The sequence below is a fragment of the Nematolebias whitei genome, chromosome 14 (assembly GCF_014905685.2).
Source record: "Nematolebias whitei isolate Nwh7 chromosome 14, NemWhi1, whole genome shotgun sequence".
Taxonomy (NCBI): domain Eukaryota; kingdom Metazoa; phylum Chordata; class Actinopteri; order Cyprinodontiformes; family Rivulidae; genus Nematolebias; species Nematolebias whitei.
In genome coordinates, this window is record NC_056511.1 from 44,052,505 (window position 1) to 44,068,753 (window position 16,249).

Consider the following 16,249-nt stretch of genomic DNA (forward strand, 5'->3'; position numbering starts at 1 on the left):
CCATCCATCCATCCATTCATCCATCCATTCATCCATCCATCCATCCATCCATCCATTCATCCACCCATCCATCCATCCATCCATCATTCATCCATTCATCCATTCATCCATTCATCCATCCATCCATCCATCCATCCATCCATCCATCCATCCATCCATCCATCCATCCATCCATCCATCCATCCATCCATCCACATAAAATCTTCTTCTTTTGGCTGCTCCCTTCTTCAGGGGTTGCCACAGTAAACTAAGTCACACGAAGACTCGGTGATTATTTTTACACCAGATGTTCTTCCTGACTCAACCACAGACACTGAGCTACCACAGCCCTCTGTGTGGAGCAGAGAGCTGCTATCTAGGGCACCTGGGGGAGCAGATGGTGGGGCTTAGGGACCTTTCTCAAGGGCCCAGAATGGAGCAAACAAGGGTGGAGGCAAATGTGGATGTTTCACCTTTCCCACCCACATTTTGGTTGTTGGTCTGGGGAATTGAACCGGCAACCTTCCGCTCACAGGCCCACCTTCTTTAACCTCGGCGCCACCACTCCCCTATCCATCTACATAAAATGATGTAAAAACATGAAAATGGAGACGATAAATTGCTCTTTTTTTAGTGTCCATTCATATAAATTAAGTCTGTGCTGCTAAAGCTGATAAAGGTTAGTCATAGATTGATATATAGGTACTTTATTAATCACGAGAACTTCAAACATCCAGCAGCAGCTGCAGACAGCAAGTAACCCCTTTTACATCTACAATGAAGCTCTTAAAAAGTATCCTAAACTCCCCTTAAAATGCAATAGACATCTACTTTAAAAGTTTCCTCATCGTGCACCTGAAAAACCCTTAAAAAGCTGCACATGCGTAACATTACTGGAGATTTCATTTGCAAAAATAGGTTGGATGTAACATGAACTAGTGCCTCTAGTTCCCCCCAAACAAAATGAAAAATATCAAAGTTCATACTCAATAATCCAGGTACAAATCCAACAATGTTCAGTCAGGTGGGTGTCTCCTCTGAAGAAGTCCTTTGGATGAAGGACGAAACGTCTCAGCAAAAATAAAGATAAAAGTCCAGATGACCTGACTGAACTTTGTTGGAAAGGGAAAAATAGTTTTTAACAGTAAAACATGACTGAATAATTATTTACTCACTACAAAAATAACAAGGATGTATGGTCATTTGGACACAATGATGCAAAGAAATAGCCACATTTTTATAGAGAAGAGAAGACATGACATGAGACTACAGTTAAGTAGATAGATGAGTCCGGAAAAGTTGCTTGAGACAGGAAGCTGAGGTTAGACAACTGTCATCAGACAAACCGCACTCGCACATTCTGTAAGTCCACACTTCACACTGTGTTAAAACCACCACAACACGGTGACGGAAGTTTGCTGCTGCGTAAAGACGCTGTTGTTTGGGTCGACACGGGCAGATTTGTGCCACGCAGCTAAAGGTGAAGGCGAAATGAAGCGTTAGCAAAATATCTCCTGGACCGGGGGTTTAATGAAACACTCAAAGTAATTATTAGATTTTACAGATGTTGAGCTGCAGTTTGGTGGTAGCTGAGTGTCCTTCACTACACTTAGTGTATTTCTTAGTTCACGTCTTAGATCATATTACTGTTTTTCTTTACAATTTATACTTTTGTTGGATGTAACGGACTCTGAGCAGGCAGGGCCGGCCCAAGCCCCCATGGGGCCCTCTGTTTCAGCTAATAATGTGGATTACTGCAGTCAGCGGTCAGATGATCAGATCATTCACCCACCTGACATGAACTCACTGCAACTCTGACAGCTCTGCTGACATTATCTTATATGCATGTGGTACTAAAAGTAACAAAAGAAAACAAACACAAAGTATTTTACAGCAAGCGTGTCATCTGGTTTATTATCTTTGGTGTCGAGGAACCGCAACAATGATGTTCAAAATAATTAGCAGGGCCAGATCAACAACAAACATCGGATAAAACAACTTAGATGCATACAAATAAATTAAATTGGGCAAAAACAGACGAAATTAATAAAATAAAAATAAAACATCAAGTAAATACTTAAATAATGTAAACGAACAATTACTTGAAACCACGTGAAATGGTTTAAAAAATAAATTTAAAGTTGAATAATTAGTTCTTAAAACTCTGTAAATGAATGCAATAATTTTCAAAAGCTGTATTAAAAATGTTAAACAACCTTCACCCACACTTTTGACCTGTTTATGGTACTTCTTCCTCAATACTTTGCAAACTTCCTAAACCAGTGCTTCCACTTAGGGGGGCCCCTAGTGGCCCTGGGGCCCCAATCAGCCATTTAGTTTGCTTATGCCTTGGGCCGGCCCTGCCTGTGTACACACTTTTGTTCCATCACATGTACATGTGGTGCGAATGACAAATAAAGAAACCTTAAACCCTAGACTCCGAGCACTACATGTTGCGCAACATCTTTGCCTCAAACTTTGGCGTTAATGACTAACGCCAGCCCCGTCAGTCTGCTGGCAAAATACATTTAAGATGGCTGCTACCGCTAATTGTCTTTAACCAACCCTGACGCGGCTCTAAGCTAGTCAACGTTACAGATATCGAATAAAGCCGAGGTGGTAGTAGTTGAACGTAATGCTTAACACACAGTCCAAGTGTTAACAGAGCAAGTTCTTGCAGTATCGCAAGAGATTGCACAAAGTGTCAACGTTTGACAGAAACAACTTTCATTGTGATGACGCTTTTATTAACTTTAGAGGCTGTGATGCAACTTGTGCTTTTATTTCCCAGGTGACTTTGAGGCATCAGGCCCCCCGCTGACTGACCTACCTGCGATAAACACAACCTCCCCCCCGATGTTCATCAGCACCGAGGAGCCTCCAGGCAGCGGCACCGCGGGTTTCTTCGTGTCTTCTGAGGCCGGCGTGACTGCGGCGCTGATTAACACGAGTTCTGTCACGTCTGGTTTATCGCACACGCCACAGGGAACGAGCTCAGCGCCGAACGCCAGCGTGAGCTCAGCTGCAGGCTCACCTCCATCAGCGGCCACAAGTCGTAAGAAACGCTCAGCTGCAAAGAATCAGCACGTTCAGATTGTCGAGCCAAAGTAGAAAGTGTTGGTTGGAGTCAGAAGCGCGTCTCGGTTTATGTCACAACGTGCTGCTTCAAAATAATTCAACGAGAGCAATCATCAATCAAAAGATGGCGCCACTCTTTCGATTTTATGGTTTATCATATCAGGACATACAGTAATAAAACGGATCTGGTCTTTGGCAGATTTTTCATTTATTAACATCTAACCTCAAGTGTAGACAAACACACAACAGAATCCACCGTATTACTATTCTTTTACCTTCTTTCGGCTGCTCCCGCTCGGTCGTACGCTGGATGCCCTTCCTGACACGACCACTGACCACGTGTGGAGCAGAGAGCTGCCATCTAGGGGTCTGGGGGAGCAGATGGATCTGCAAAGGCCTTGCTCAAGGGCTCACAATTGGGAAAATATGCAGAAGTGGGTGCTTACACTTTCCCACCACCCAACTTTTGTTGTAACAGTCAAGGGATTTGAACCAGCGACCTCTTGATCACAGGCTTACCTTGTCCACCGTTATGATTTATTAGACAATTTTGAGCCAAAATGAAGCAACAACTTCCAGTTGTGTTTTTATAACATTTTGGTATCAGCCCCTACGTTGTGGATGAATTTTGGTCCACTCTTGTTTACAACGTTCCTTCATTTGATTGAAATCTGCAGACGTGTGTTTGTGCTCAGCTCTGCTGCTGCTGCGTTCAGGATCTTTGCTCTGTTGCATCTTGACCTTGTCTGGTTCAAGCTTCTGTCAGACACACGTCCTCACAGTTCGCTCTACAATCTGTTGGTCTCCAGACGAGCTCATGGTCGACTCAGTGACTGCAAAATGAGCCCAAACCATCATTCCTCCACCGCTGTGCTGACAGTTGGTTTGAGGTATTTGGGTTCCACTGAACATGGACATGTATCTACCTTGGCGTGGCATCCTCTGCACAAAAGATGAAGAATTTCCTGTGTAAACCTAAGTCATGTGTTCTTTTAAAACAGAAGAGGTTTTCCCAACAAGCCATTCACGTCTTCATTCTTTATTTATTGTTGCGCTATCATAAATCTGAACCTTTACTCTGCTAACTACAGTCTGTAGAGTCTGGGATGAAGCTTTTTCTTTTTTTGCAATTCTCCGAGCATTGCATGGTCTGATCTTGGGGTGAAACTGCTGGGACGTCAACTGTTGGGAGGTTTGGCAGCTGTCCTAAATGTTTTGCACTTGTGAAAAATATTTCTCTCTGTACAATTATGGACTACAAAATAGCTACCTTATCTTTTTGTTGTGTGTTTTTCTACATTTAAGTTTAGATTATATTTATTTAAGAACCTGCTGCAGACCATTTTTTTGTCTCATTTGCTTAACGGGGTTCTCTTTGTCTACTTTTAGGACTTGTGTGAAAAGCTTATGATGTTTGAAGTCATATTAATGCGGAACTGAAGAAAATTCCCAAGTGTTCACAATCTTTCAAGCATCATTGTAGTCATGCAGTAGATGAGCTTTTCCAACGTATATCTGTCTTTCACAACTCTATCCCTTCATATCAAGTGATTAATGTTTAACTGACACACCTGCTTAGTTTGGTTTTATTATTATTGAGCCTGTTGTAGAAAACCTGGTGGGGGGTGGGGGGGGGTTGTAATATCAAGTAGCAGTAGCAGCAAACTGTAGCACGGGGCACCTTCTACAGGAATTTCATGATATTTTTGCAGAAATATTTGTAAAGTACAACACTGATGGCATTTTAAAGATGTATAAAACAGTGTTCATCTGAACTGTTGTAATTTGCAGTTGTTTTAAGATGGCAATAATCCACTTTGCTCTTCGCCACATTTGAACTAGCTTTTAGTTTCTTAGTCCTGTCTGACTTAAAGTGTTGGTCTGTTCATTTTAGAAGTGATGTTCAGTCAGTTTGTTTACAATAGTTTGATCCTCGTCAGCCATAGAGGATGTAGAAAGAGGAAAAGTCTTTATCCAGGCTAGGCTAACGGCTAGCCAGATTAGTGCTAGTTATCATTTTTCAGTCTTATGAAATAACCATTTCTTAAAAATAACATACTGGTGGAAAACAATGCTGCATTAGCTAAAATCAAACCATTACACTTTTATCAGAATAAACTTTATTGCAATTGCACCGAAGTACAACGCGAATATGTACGTACAGTCGTCCGAAAGATGGGCGGAGTGCACGAAGCTGCAACTACAGGAGAGCGCGGCCATTTTATCCTTATCAGATAATAATCTTAGATAGGAAAAGGGGGAGAAACGTGAGGGTAGATAGTGGTATTACAAAAAAAGATCTTTCACATCTTGTCTATCAGGACACGATTTGAGACATCAAAAAAACTACCAGCAGCTCAATTAAAACATGATTACATTTGTATTTGACATCGAGGTGTTGAGATTTGTCCATGAGCGTTTTTTCAGATCAGCCACAGTTTCTGAAGATGTTGTTCCAGCCAGCAGTTCTGATAAGCCTGCACAGAGAGTTCTGTGCGATAGATGAAGCTTTTGTCCTCGGGTACTCATGTCCCAGGAGAAATTTGATAGTCAACCTGTATCCGAGGCCGTTGGGAGTCTGATTCAGATAAGCTCGATTTTTGTTTTTTCTTCAGGCAGACACATTTTTTTCTTCAGCCTTGAGTCCATCTGGGCGTTATGGTTCCGAAAATGCCTAATTGTGGAATTTAGTTTCACTGATCCATGCTATGAGTCTCCTTGAAGGTCGAACCCACCACGCTGACGAGTCCCAGAAGCCGCAGGTGGTCTGCGATTCTCAATCGCCTCCACCTTACGGTTAAGCTCGTAAACCAGACGATTTAAAGTTCCCACAGCGAGTACCAGACCTTCACACTGACTCAGAAGCTTTTCCACGGTCGAAACTGCTGCCGCTGTCTTCTTCAAAAGTCGATAAAATAGAGCCCCGCCGATGCCAAAAAGCAGAGTCCCTGCTATCATAAATCCAAATATATAAACGTCTTCAACATCCTCCTGAGACAGGACTGTGATGCACATCAGCTGCCACGCTCCCCACGAATCCATGACGTACCCCACAGCGCGAGTCTCAGCTGGACACGCCGGTTCCCCAGGACCTTGTCGCTTTGATGAAAAAATCTTATCAATAGAGTTGAACGCCCACGATACCAAATCCATAATCTTCTTAATTTATGTTCGGGAGATGAGAGCCAGGCGCTTCAGACAGACAGAGAGCTGAGCAGGAGGAAGGAAAAACGGGGGAGGAGAAATTGAAGCAGCCACCTCGATCAGAGCCAGGGAGGAAAAAATAATAAAAAATGTGACAGTTTGTTTAGTTTATATGTTATTACAGGAATGTGTTTTGAGCATAAACTGTGTATTTTATTTTGTTGGTTCTGCAGCTGCTGAGTAAATCAATTCAAAGTATAGAACTTTATTATTGGCTTATGTTTTATAGACGTTAAATTATTTCACAGAACATCACTTCACAAAGCAAGGTTTCTGGTTACATCCTTTCCCTCTGTCTTGCTGTATTAAATATCTACGCTACACTGTAATGTATGAACTTCTCAGACTTGTGATGCTCTATAAAAACAATTAAACATAGACGTGTTTATTGTAACCATCAATAAAGAAGAATAACCTTTTCCCTTCTTTCCACTTTCCACAATCTTCTCCCAGCTCTTCCCACCATCAGTAGACTCTGGTCTGAGAACGTGACTGGAACCTCCATGTCTGTCTGCTGGTCGGGCCCCCTTCAGACAAACCAGACTTTCCAGGTGACTCTGACCAAGGTGTCAGAGGTCGTTCATGTTTGGGACACCACGGGGACCACGGTGGAGATGACGGGTCTGCAGCCTGGGGGGCTTTATAATGTTACTGTCACGCCTTGGTCGTGTGGGAGGCAGGGGCTTGCTCTTCATATGCTGGTCAGAACAGGTAAGACTTGATGCTAGTTGTATTCTATTGCAAATATTTTTTATTGCTTAAAGAGATTATTTGGAAATGTGTAGCTGTTTGAACAGTAGGACGTATGAGCAATATGTCAACACGAGCTCTTTAGAGTAATCAAACTTAACTAAATGCAGAAACTTTTTAAAATACGGTTAAATATTTAAGTTTTTAGTAAAAAAAAAAACATGAACGTTGTAAATATATGTTGCATGATCCACAAAAAAGATGAAATATGGGTGATTTCATTAAACCAATGCAACTGTGTGGCTTATGGCTTATTTGTGATGAATAAAACATCAATTTAAACAGAAGAACAAAGTTTTTTTGTACCAAACAAGGTTGTTTTTTTATTTTGTAGACGCTCAGACACTTGATGCCACAACTCGTCTCACCAACATCCAGTTTACTGCAGATCTGAGGGACACCAGCAGCCAGGCCTACAAGAACCTCACAGAGAGCTTTTTACAGGAGGTGGGCGAGCATCGTCTTGCAGCAAAAATGTGATCTTTGATTACGTACATAGAGAATAATTATTATATGTGTTGTATAAATAACTAGGAATTGAAGAAATTTAAAAGTGCCAATGCCTAAAAGTCCAACGTTCGTCTTGTTTTTCTTGGAAAGTTCAATTTTAGGACTTTAGTGTAAGTTCACACAATGCTGATATTCTGATGTAAACACTGTAAGAAGAGCAAAGGGACCCCAGATTAAAAGAAAAGTCAAAGGTGCTACTCAGGGATGTTATTCTTAATAAAACAGGCAGACAGAAACGCAGAGTAGAATTAACCAGTCACCACACTGTGCAAAAACTATAACTGATGATGAAAAATACTTCAACAACGAGCAGCAGAACGATAAATGGACTGTACTTATGTTGCACCTTTCCATCTTATCAAGGTACTCAAAGTGCCAGAGGTGGAAAGAGTACTGGAAATCTGTACTCAAGTACAAGTACTGTTACACTGCTTAAATTGTACTCAATTACAAGTAAAAGTACTGGTGTTATAAAAGTACTCTTCTCAAAAACTACTCAGAGTATTAAATACTTTTTAACCACTTGATGTTTTATTGTGTTGTCAACAGAAGGCACTCAGTTTGATTTATCGTATATAAAAACTACATTCAAAGCTCATTTCTCAGAAGCTCCGCCTTGTTTCAGCACCAGACAAACCGTTGGCAGTGACAATAAGATCTCTGCAGACTTAGACAAACTATTAACACACACAAACAATACAACACCAGTATCATGCAGGTAGCTGTAAAACCTCGTACACCTCAATATGTTTTTGAGATGAGCTGAAGTCTTGTCAGCTGTTGTCACCGTACAGATCAAACACGGTTTGGACCCGTCTCCTTTTCAACCTCTGCACATGAAACATTCCTCCAGCTACGGACACTCGTCCTCAACCGTACCTCCTCATTTCTCTGTTCACAGTGTTGTCCTCTGTCTCCATTTTGGCTTTTTCTCCACATCTTCAGTCCATAAATGACTCTCTGCTCTACAGAGTTGTCCGGTGCTTGCGTCACATGTAATTGGCGTGTTTGTGATCTGAGAGCCTTACTGGCCACAAAGATGCAGATGAACGTTTTGATATTAATTCAAATTGTGGCTGTACTCAGTGGCGACTTAAAAGAAGCAAAGTAGATTGCATGGTCTAAATTGTACTTAAGTAGGAGTAAAATTACACACTTGAAAGAAATACTCATAAAAGTACAAGTACCCAAAAAAGGGGCGTGTTAATAAACCTCTAGTAGTGAAAGAAGGAAGTTCACCTTTTGATGTATGAACCTTATTAGGCGTCTCGTTTGACAAAGTAAGAGCAGTTTGTCAGAATAATGCAGATGTGCAACATTACAGTAAGCTGAACATTGTTGTAGAGTTGTACTGGTCCAAAGAGGGCTGGTTTTACCATTTGTTTCACCTAAATATTATTGCGTGAGCGTCTAATGTTCACATTTTTTGTTGAATTTCATCCCCACCTTATGATGTGCTGCTTCAAAAAGTAATTATAGCACACTGCTCCTGATCAATACACACATTTTGATGGTTTTTTTTAATGTTTTTCATTTTTGTAAAGCTGCAGGAGAAGATGCAAATTAAAACAGTGACAAAAACTCACACAATATTGTGTAAAGAGGTGCTTTAATGCGTATGTTTAGTTTTGTCCTTCAGACTCTTGAGCTGAGTTTAGTGTGCAGATGGATGTGCAGGTTCAAGGCACGAAGATAACTGATGCCTCACAAACACAAACCCAGCAGATGATCACATTATACTTATCCCCAAACGGCCACGGTCCAAACCCTATCACGCTTCCTGTGTCTCCAACAGATCTATAGGTCTCTGTCTCCAGAGGTCAAGGCTCTGGTGGATTCAGGTCAAGTGAGGATCGAGATCAGAAGGTTTTCTTCAGGCAGCGTGATCGTGGACTTAACTTTCATCTTCAGCCAAAGTCAAAGCCAGGCTGTCAGTAACATCTCCACAGCTCTGGTGCAGTCCCTGGCGAACAGCTCCAAATACACAGTGGACACAAACACTACAAGCATCAGTGGTAGGTTTCTGTTGAGCTTTTATTCTCAAAAACTCAACAACTGTACTGCAAAAAGAGCAACTTTCTGCAAATCAGTGTTATTTTAAGATTGGTTTCATTTTGTTGCATATGTTCATTGTGGAAACTTAGATTTTTTTTAACAAAGAAAGTTGAAGTTGGAAATTTTGATTCGTGGATGAAAAATAATCAAGGGGTTTCCCACCACAATTATCATCTAAAATAGAATTAAAAACATGGAAAGTGTTCTGTGCATAGAATCAGAATGGATATACAACCAAAAAATATTATTTTAAACCAAGTCTAATTTAAGAACTCAACATTTGGGTAACAAATGTCTGTTAACATATGGTGCTTATAAAGTTATTCACCCCCTTGGATATTTTTTATGGCTTTATTGCTGTCATGACTCTGCCATGGTCAATATAAACTGGTCTTTTTACAGAAAATAAAAATAACCCCCTCTTTTTCAGTGTCATAGTGAAATCAAATTAAACCTGAGTGTTAACAAATAAAACACAAAGTAAGGTAAAGAAGCGACAACTGATATCCCAGTCTAAGAACAAAACTGCCAATATTTTAATGTATAATGTAGAATTTTCTGGACACAAAATGGAAGAAGTGGGTAAAGATAATGGATGGATGGATGGATTTTAACGTTGTACTTCAAGATACCAGAAAACATTGTTTTTACCCTTAACTAAAGAAATTACTTTTTTTTATAGACGTTACAGAAATTCGCTAAACAAGCAAAAAGCCGCGAGAAGATAAAACAATCAGAAAAAAAGGTCAAGTTGAGCAAAGCAGAGGCTAAAATTTATAAAATAGTAGCTAAATTAAGCAAACATTAGAACTAATATATATATGCAAGAAATTTTAATTTGCAAAACAGGCACTAAAATGAGCAAATTAGATGGTAAAATTAGCCAAACAGTAGCTAAAATTACCAAAACAAATGCTAAAATTAAAATTATTTTAAAAATAAGCAAAATGAGCTGAACTAACTGAAAGCTAAAAAGAACATCATGATGGCTAAAAGTATCAGACTCGTAGCTAAAAGTAGTGAAATGGTAACTAAAAGTGGCATAAACCTAAAATAGAACTTGTGTGCTGAAGGTGATTTTAAAAACAGTTTCTTTTAAGAAACCGATGAGATGTATGGGCACCTGTGACTGGGACCCCCACAACTTGATAAAGGAAGAAGCGGGTGAAGATAATGGAAGGATGGATGGATGGATCTATTTCTTTGGGGATTTTAATTTTAAATACAGTTAAATATTTTGGGACTGTAAAAGTTACCAAAAACCAAAAGTCCCAGTGTTCCCATTGAGTGAAACAGTTAGATGGCTGGTGATGAATGGTTAAAAGAGCTGAGCGAACACAGAACCAGTTTGGTTACTCTGTCAGGAACGATAAACAGGGAACTGTGCAAATGCTGACTCAGCATTCCACAAATAAGGCGGCATCCATGCTGATGCACTGGCACCCCTGAACACAAATAATCAAAAACAAACGTCTTTTTTAAACAGATTTTGATGAATGTGCTTCAGAAGAAAACGACTGTTCTCTGTGGGCGACGTGCACGAACACCTGGGCCTCCTACACATGCGCCTGCTTCGATGGATTCGTAGACCACAACCCAGAAAGGCCTGGGCGAACCTGCCAAGGTGGAGTCCCACAGGGCAGCAGCAGGAAAGATTTACAGGTTGATCACATCAGCTGCTTTCTAACAGGAGTGTGTTCTGTCCTTTGCAGCAAATGTTACAGTGGATCCAACACCAGTACCACCAGTGTTTTCCACACTTAGCACCACTCCCAACTCTCCGACAACAGCCTCAACCACTGATCCCACCTCAACTTCTGTTCAAGCTGCCTCACCCACATTAGCAGCACACATAACCTCTTCAACCTTAAACAGTACAGTCCCATCAACCACTGCACCCCCAGCAAACGCCACAGCTCATGCAGACGCTGCTACTGCTCCAACAGTCCCCACAACGTTGAATAAGACCCTAACAAGCACCGCTACTTCCCCGAGATCATCCATTAGCGCCTTGGTGCCGGGCGCCGTCTCAGTCCAGTGCAGAGTCGCTGCCATCACCGTGACTCTCGCCAAAGCTTTCCTTCTGAGCTCCAACATCCCGGAGGGTGCTCTGTACCTGGGCGAGCAGGGGTGCGTGGTCAACGGGGGCAATGCCACCCATGTTCAGCTGACTGTCGCCTGGGATGAGTGTGCTACCAGGCTTGTGCATGTGAGTTTCTTTTGTATTTTTCTCCTTTGTCTGTTAGAAAAACATCTCTTGAATCAAAGTCAATCAGTGGGAGTACCTCCACACTTTTTACCTTTTGGAGTAACCCAAGTGAGTGTAGCTGCTGAAGCTAATTAGCATGAATAAACACAAAAATGGCTGTAGCACAGTCAGTTTGAAGGATGTTGAGCTAAACTGTGGTGTGGTGGTAGCTGAGAGTCATTTACATCTCATACTCTGAGGGCTGCTGTGTGCACGTGTTGGCCTAAATCTGGGCAACAAAACGTTTAATGAACTGAAATTTTCAGAAAATGATCTTTGCATGTGCGTCTGCAACAGGATCCAGTTCCAGACGGTCGCCACAAGTAATCGACCTTAGTGAACACAACAATAACACAAAGTCAGTGAGTTTTATGGAACTGAGCTCAAACTGTCTGGGATGGTAGCTGAGAGTCATCCCCAGCACATACTCCAAGCGCTAACAGATCTCAAGATCTCACAAACTCCAACGAGGTAGTGCACAAGATTATGTCTCGGGTGCGACTCAAGCAGCTGCGCTCCCTGACGCTATGAGACCATCTGGAACTGGAACCAGAACATGAAAGGGGATGGGCAATGTGCAGGCCTTGTAAAAAGGCTGAACTCTGATCTTCTCTGTAGAATGACACCTCCTACACAGCATGTGTGGTCCTGTACAGCTCCATGGGTCCCTACGCGTCACCGGCTGGCTCTGTCGAGGTTCCCAGAATCCAGCTGGAAGTCCCCATCATGTGCACCTATTTGAAGAGCACGTTGATCTCTGCAGACTTTGGCTCCATGGGGTATGTGTCACCTGCTGTCCAAACTGTAACGCATGTTCTTGTTTCTTTTATCAGCAAAGGCAAGAGGCTAATGTAGCCCAAGCAGAGGTAAAGCTAACGTTTGGTGTAGCAGTGGCAGGGAATAACCCACAGCGCAGGACACAGCACTTCACAATGTGCAGTATTGTTACTTAAAACACTGGCAATATCTGTTGATGCCAACATCTTTTGTCTGTTAACAATCTCATGATCCAATTGATAGCTCCTAATAAAACTCTTAAAATATTAATTGTATGTACATCTGAAACTGATTAACTGTTAGAGCTAACCTCATTTCAGATGTTCACAGCTAATCAACATTAGGCATCTCATATAACTTGGACAATTTGACAGATATCATGCTCAAATTTGGTGTGGTAGTAGCTGAGAGTCAGTCCTGTCACATAATCTCAGGGCTACATGTTTCTTAATCTCTTAATCTTAAAACCTTGGCCTTTAGTCTAAAACTCTGACATGTAAGGCAGCGGGCGATGCGCTTTCCTTCGAGGAATACCAGGCGTCTAATTTGTGTATTTGCATTTGCCACTTATAGTCCCGACAGGTTCAAACGATTCTCCACATAGATAACAAATAAAAAACTTTACATTTTAAAACATTAAACATCAACAAATGCCAAATTAAAACTGATGACGTTTCAGAATTAGCAGCTCTCAAACTGCAGACTGTTGTTTTCAGTGACACGTTTTTGCAACTGTCTTGTTTTTATTGAAGTTGTTGGGTCTTACATTTTAGTTTGTATTATTTTATAAATCCTTACATTATTAACACATTTACAATAAATCAAGCAACAATGCAGTTTACGTTGATTTTAAGCTTTTGGCCCGTTCTGGCTGTGAACTACTCCCTCTTCAGGTTCACTGTTATTTTTGGAACAGTTTTCAGTGCTGGCTGCAATAATAAAATGTGTGTAACTGAATATTTTACTGCATAACTTAATTAGTTAAAGGCCTAACATTCTTTCATCTTTCATGCCAGAGATTTAGAACAAAATCATCTTATGATGAGGAATTACAGACTTGTAGCCATTTTGCTTGGACAGGTGAACATTGTGTGTAATCTCACGTGTGGTCACAAGATGTCACGCTCACACTGTTTTGTTACACTCGGTTACTTCTACAACAAGTTTGAGCTCTTTTTCTGTAAAAATGACTGATTCCTGCTGGTTAACTTTATTAGCCGGAGCAGTGATTTAAAACTGGACTGATGCTGAAACTGAATCGGTTGTGGATTTTCATCCAATTTTTAAAGGAAAGTTTCATAAAAATCTGTCCAGTGGGTCATGAGATGTTTTGACAACAGACAAAATGTGTTCGTTACTGAAGAGCAAAGATCTCATAGTGTGCAGAGTATGTGTTGGAGAGGACGCTCAGCTACTACCACACAAAACTTTAGCTTAATGTTTAGCTTGGGTTGGCTAGTCAGTTACCGTATTTTCCATCGTAAACGTCACACCGCCCTATAAGTCTCATCCCTAAAATGTCTAATTAAGTGGGAAAAAAAACTGGCGTCTGTTATATCATTACTGTATACTGCATTTTATTGTATTGCTTTGTACGTTTTCAATAAAGATAAAAAAAATAAAAAAATAAAAAAGTGGGAAAAAACATAAATACGTCACTTCGCCATACAAGTAGCATCTATTACGCGTCACCGCTGACAACCCGGAAACGTGGGCCGGTGTTGTGCCAAAGATCGATTGGCTGCCAAATGGCGGCCGTGGGAGCATGCATGGGAGGACTTTAACAAGAATTTAACACTTAAAAACAATTATTTGTTTGCTGAACATTATAGTAAAGGTGTCTCAGTCTAACTTTTACTTCATAAACACACTTTAAATAAATTAGCTGCGTTTCACCGGGGCGGTGCAGTGAAATGAAGCTGATTTGACGGTCGTTCCAGGCGAGCTGGACCAAGGTGGCATCTATGGCAAGCCAACTGTGTCATTAATAGCCACTTTCCTATTACATGACACAACGGCATGCCATATACCTCGAGAGCCATCTAGCGGCTGAAAATGTTAGTGTTCAATATTTTCAGTCAGAATGAATGAAGACGGTCAGATCTCATGTTGGTTTATAAATATGGGAAAAAACATAAAGTCGCTTCAGCGTAAAAGTCACGGGGCATACAAATATGCAAAAAACTGTGACTTATACACTGAACAATACGGTAGCTCTGACAGCCATCTTGAAGTAAGTTAAATCCAAATGTTAATCAGTTGTAAAAGCATATTCAGTGATTATTTCCTAAAAGTTTAATTCAAATCTGTCCTGTGTTTCGTGAGTTATTTTGCTGACAGACATGTCGTTGACTCCGGCAGTTAATAGCAACATTTGAAACAGATATTTTTTGCAAGCTGTTGGTGCTTAGATAATGTGCTGGGGATTAGTGTCGGTTGCTGCCACCATGAGCTGGAGGTAAAATTCTGTCAACTTGACTGAGTTTAGTCATTTTTATGTTTGCAAATGTCAGCTGGCTACGGCTGCCATCTTGGATCAGACTGTCTTTAGACGTCAGTTGTAGATGGACATCCACGGACTCGTTGCAAGTCTCGTTCATTAAGGTCCAGTGGTACTTGAGATAAGTTGCTAATTAAGTAAAACTCAAGTTGTAACATAAATGCCCCGCAGTCCAGCTCCATCACCATCATCCCAGCTGTGGCGTGTGTTTTCGTCTCCAGGTACGACGTCATCAAAGACGTCATCGCGGGTCAGGGGTCCTTCCAGGTGACGGTGCAGCTTATGAGTGGGACGGCCCCCCTGCCCCACAACTTCTCCCTGTCCTCCACTCAGCCTCTGGTGGTGGAGGTCCGGCTCAACAGCAGCTCTGAGTTCATTAAGGTCATTGTGGACAAATGTTGGGCCACTCCCACCCAGAACCCCACAGACACCAGCAGATACAGCTTTCTGGAGAACAGGTGAGCTCTGGCTACAGCAGACACCACACGTGTACACTTTAATTTAAACAAACTGCTGTCGGACCAACACTTGTGACAGTAGATGTGTTCAAACAGGAAGTGATATTCATTTATGATGGGTATATTATACTTAATTTAAATCTAGCAGAGCATGAAACAGCTCAGAATACACAGGGTACAGACCTGGCCTTTACCCAGTACTTACCAGGTATTACATGGTACTCAGTGGATTTCTACCTGGATCGTAGCAAGTACAGTACTTTCTAGGCTTACCTGACCAGGTATTTACCTGGTACCTACTTAGAGAGTACATGTCTGATGTACTGGCAAGTACATGTACACAAAGTTGCGAAGACTAGCTTCATAAAAGCAATAAGGGACTACCGTATTTTCTGGCATATAAGTCGCATCAGTCAACAACAAAAAAGCATCATGAAGAGGAAAAACATATAAGTTGCTTCAGCGTGTGTCACATTTATTATGTGTTTATTTAATGTCAAAGCAGCTTCATTTCACCTGGCAGCATGGTGCCATCCATCCATCCATCCATCATCCATTCATCCATCCATCCAACATCCATCCATCATCCATTCATCCATTCATCTATCCATCCAACATCCATCCATCCATCATCCATTCATCCAACATCCATTCATCCATTCATCTATCCATCATCCATTCATCATCCAT

At 41.3% G+C, this 16,249-nt stretch overlaps 1 protein-coding gene across 1 annotated transcript in view; it reads left to right on the plus strand.

The window, feature by feature from the left end:
- umodl1 (uromodulin-like 1) overlaps nucleotides 1-15,563 on the plus strand; it is a 36,018-nt gene extending 20,455 nt beyond the window's left edge. Inside the window, exons 7-15 of the mRNA XM_037687719.1 lie at nucleotides 2,771-3,034; nucleotides 6,715-6,972; nucleotides 7,346-7,458; nucleotides 9,317-9,536; nucleotides 11,063-11,200; nucleotides 11,289-11,532; nucleotides 11,584-11,785; nucleotides 12,443-12,603; nucleotides 15,323-15,563. Coding sequence (XP_037543647.1) covers nucleotides 2,771-3,034; nucleotides 6,715-6,972; nucleotides 7,346-7,458; nucleotides 9,317-9,536; nucleotides 11,063-11,200; nucleotides 11,289-11,532; nucleotides 11,584-11,785; nucleotides 12,443-12,603; nucleotides 15,323-15,563 — 1,841 coding nt within the window. The remainder of the gene's footprint in view (nucleotides 1-2,770; nucleotides 3,035-6,714; nucleotides 6,973-7,345; nucleotides 7,459-9,316; nucleotides 9,537-11,062; nucleotides 11,201-11,288; nucleotides 11,533-11,583; nucleotides 11,786-12,442; nucleotides 12,604-15,322) is intronic.
- Nucleotides 15,564-16,249: the final 686 nt, after the last annotated feature.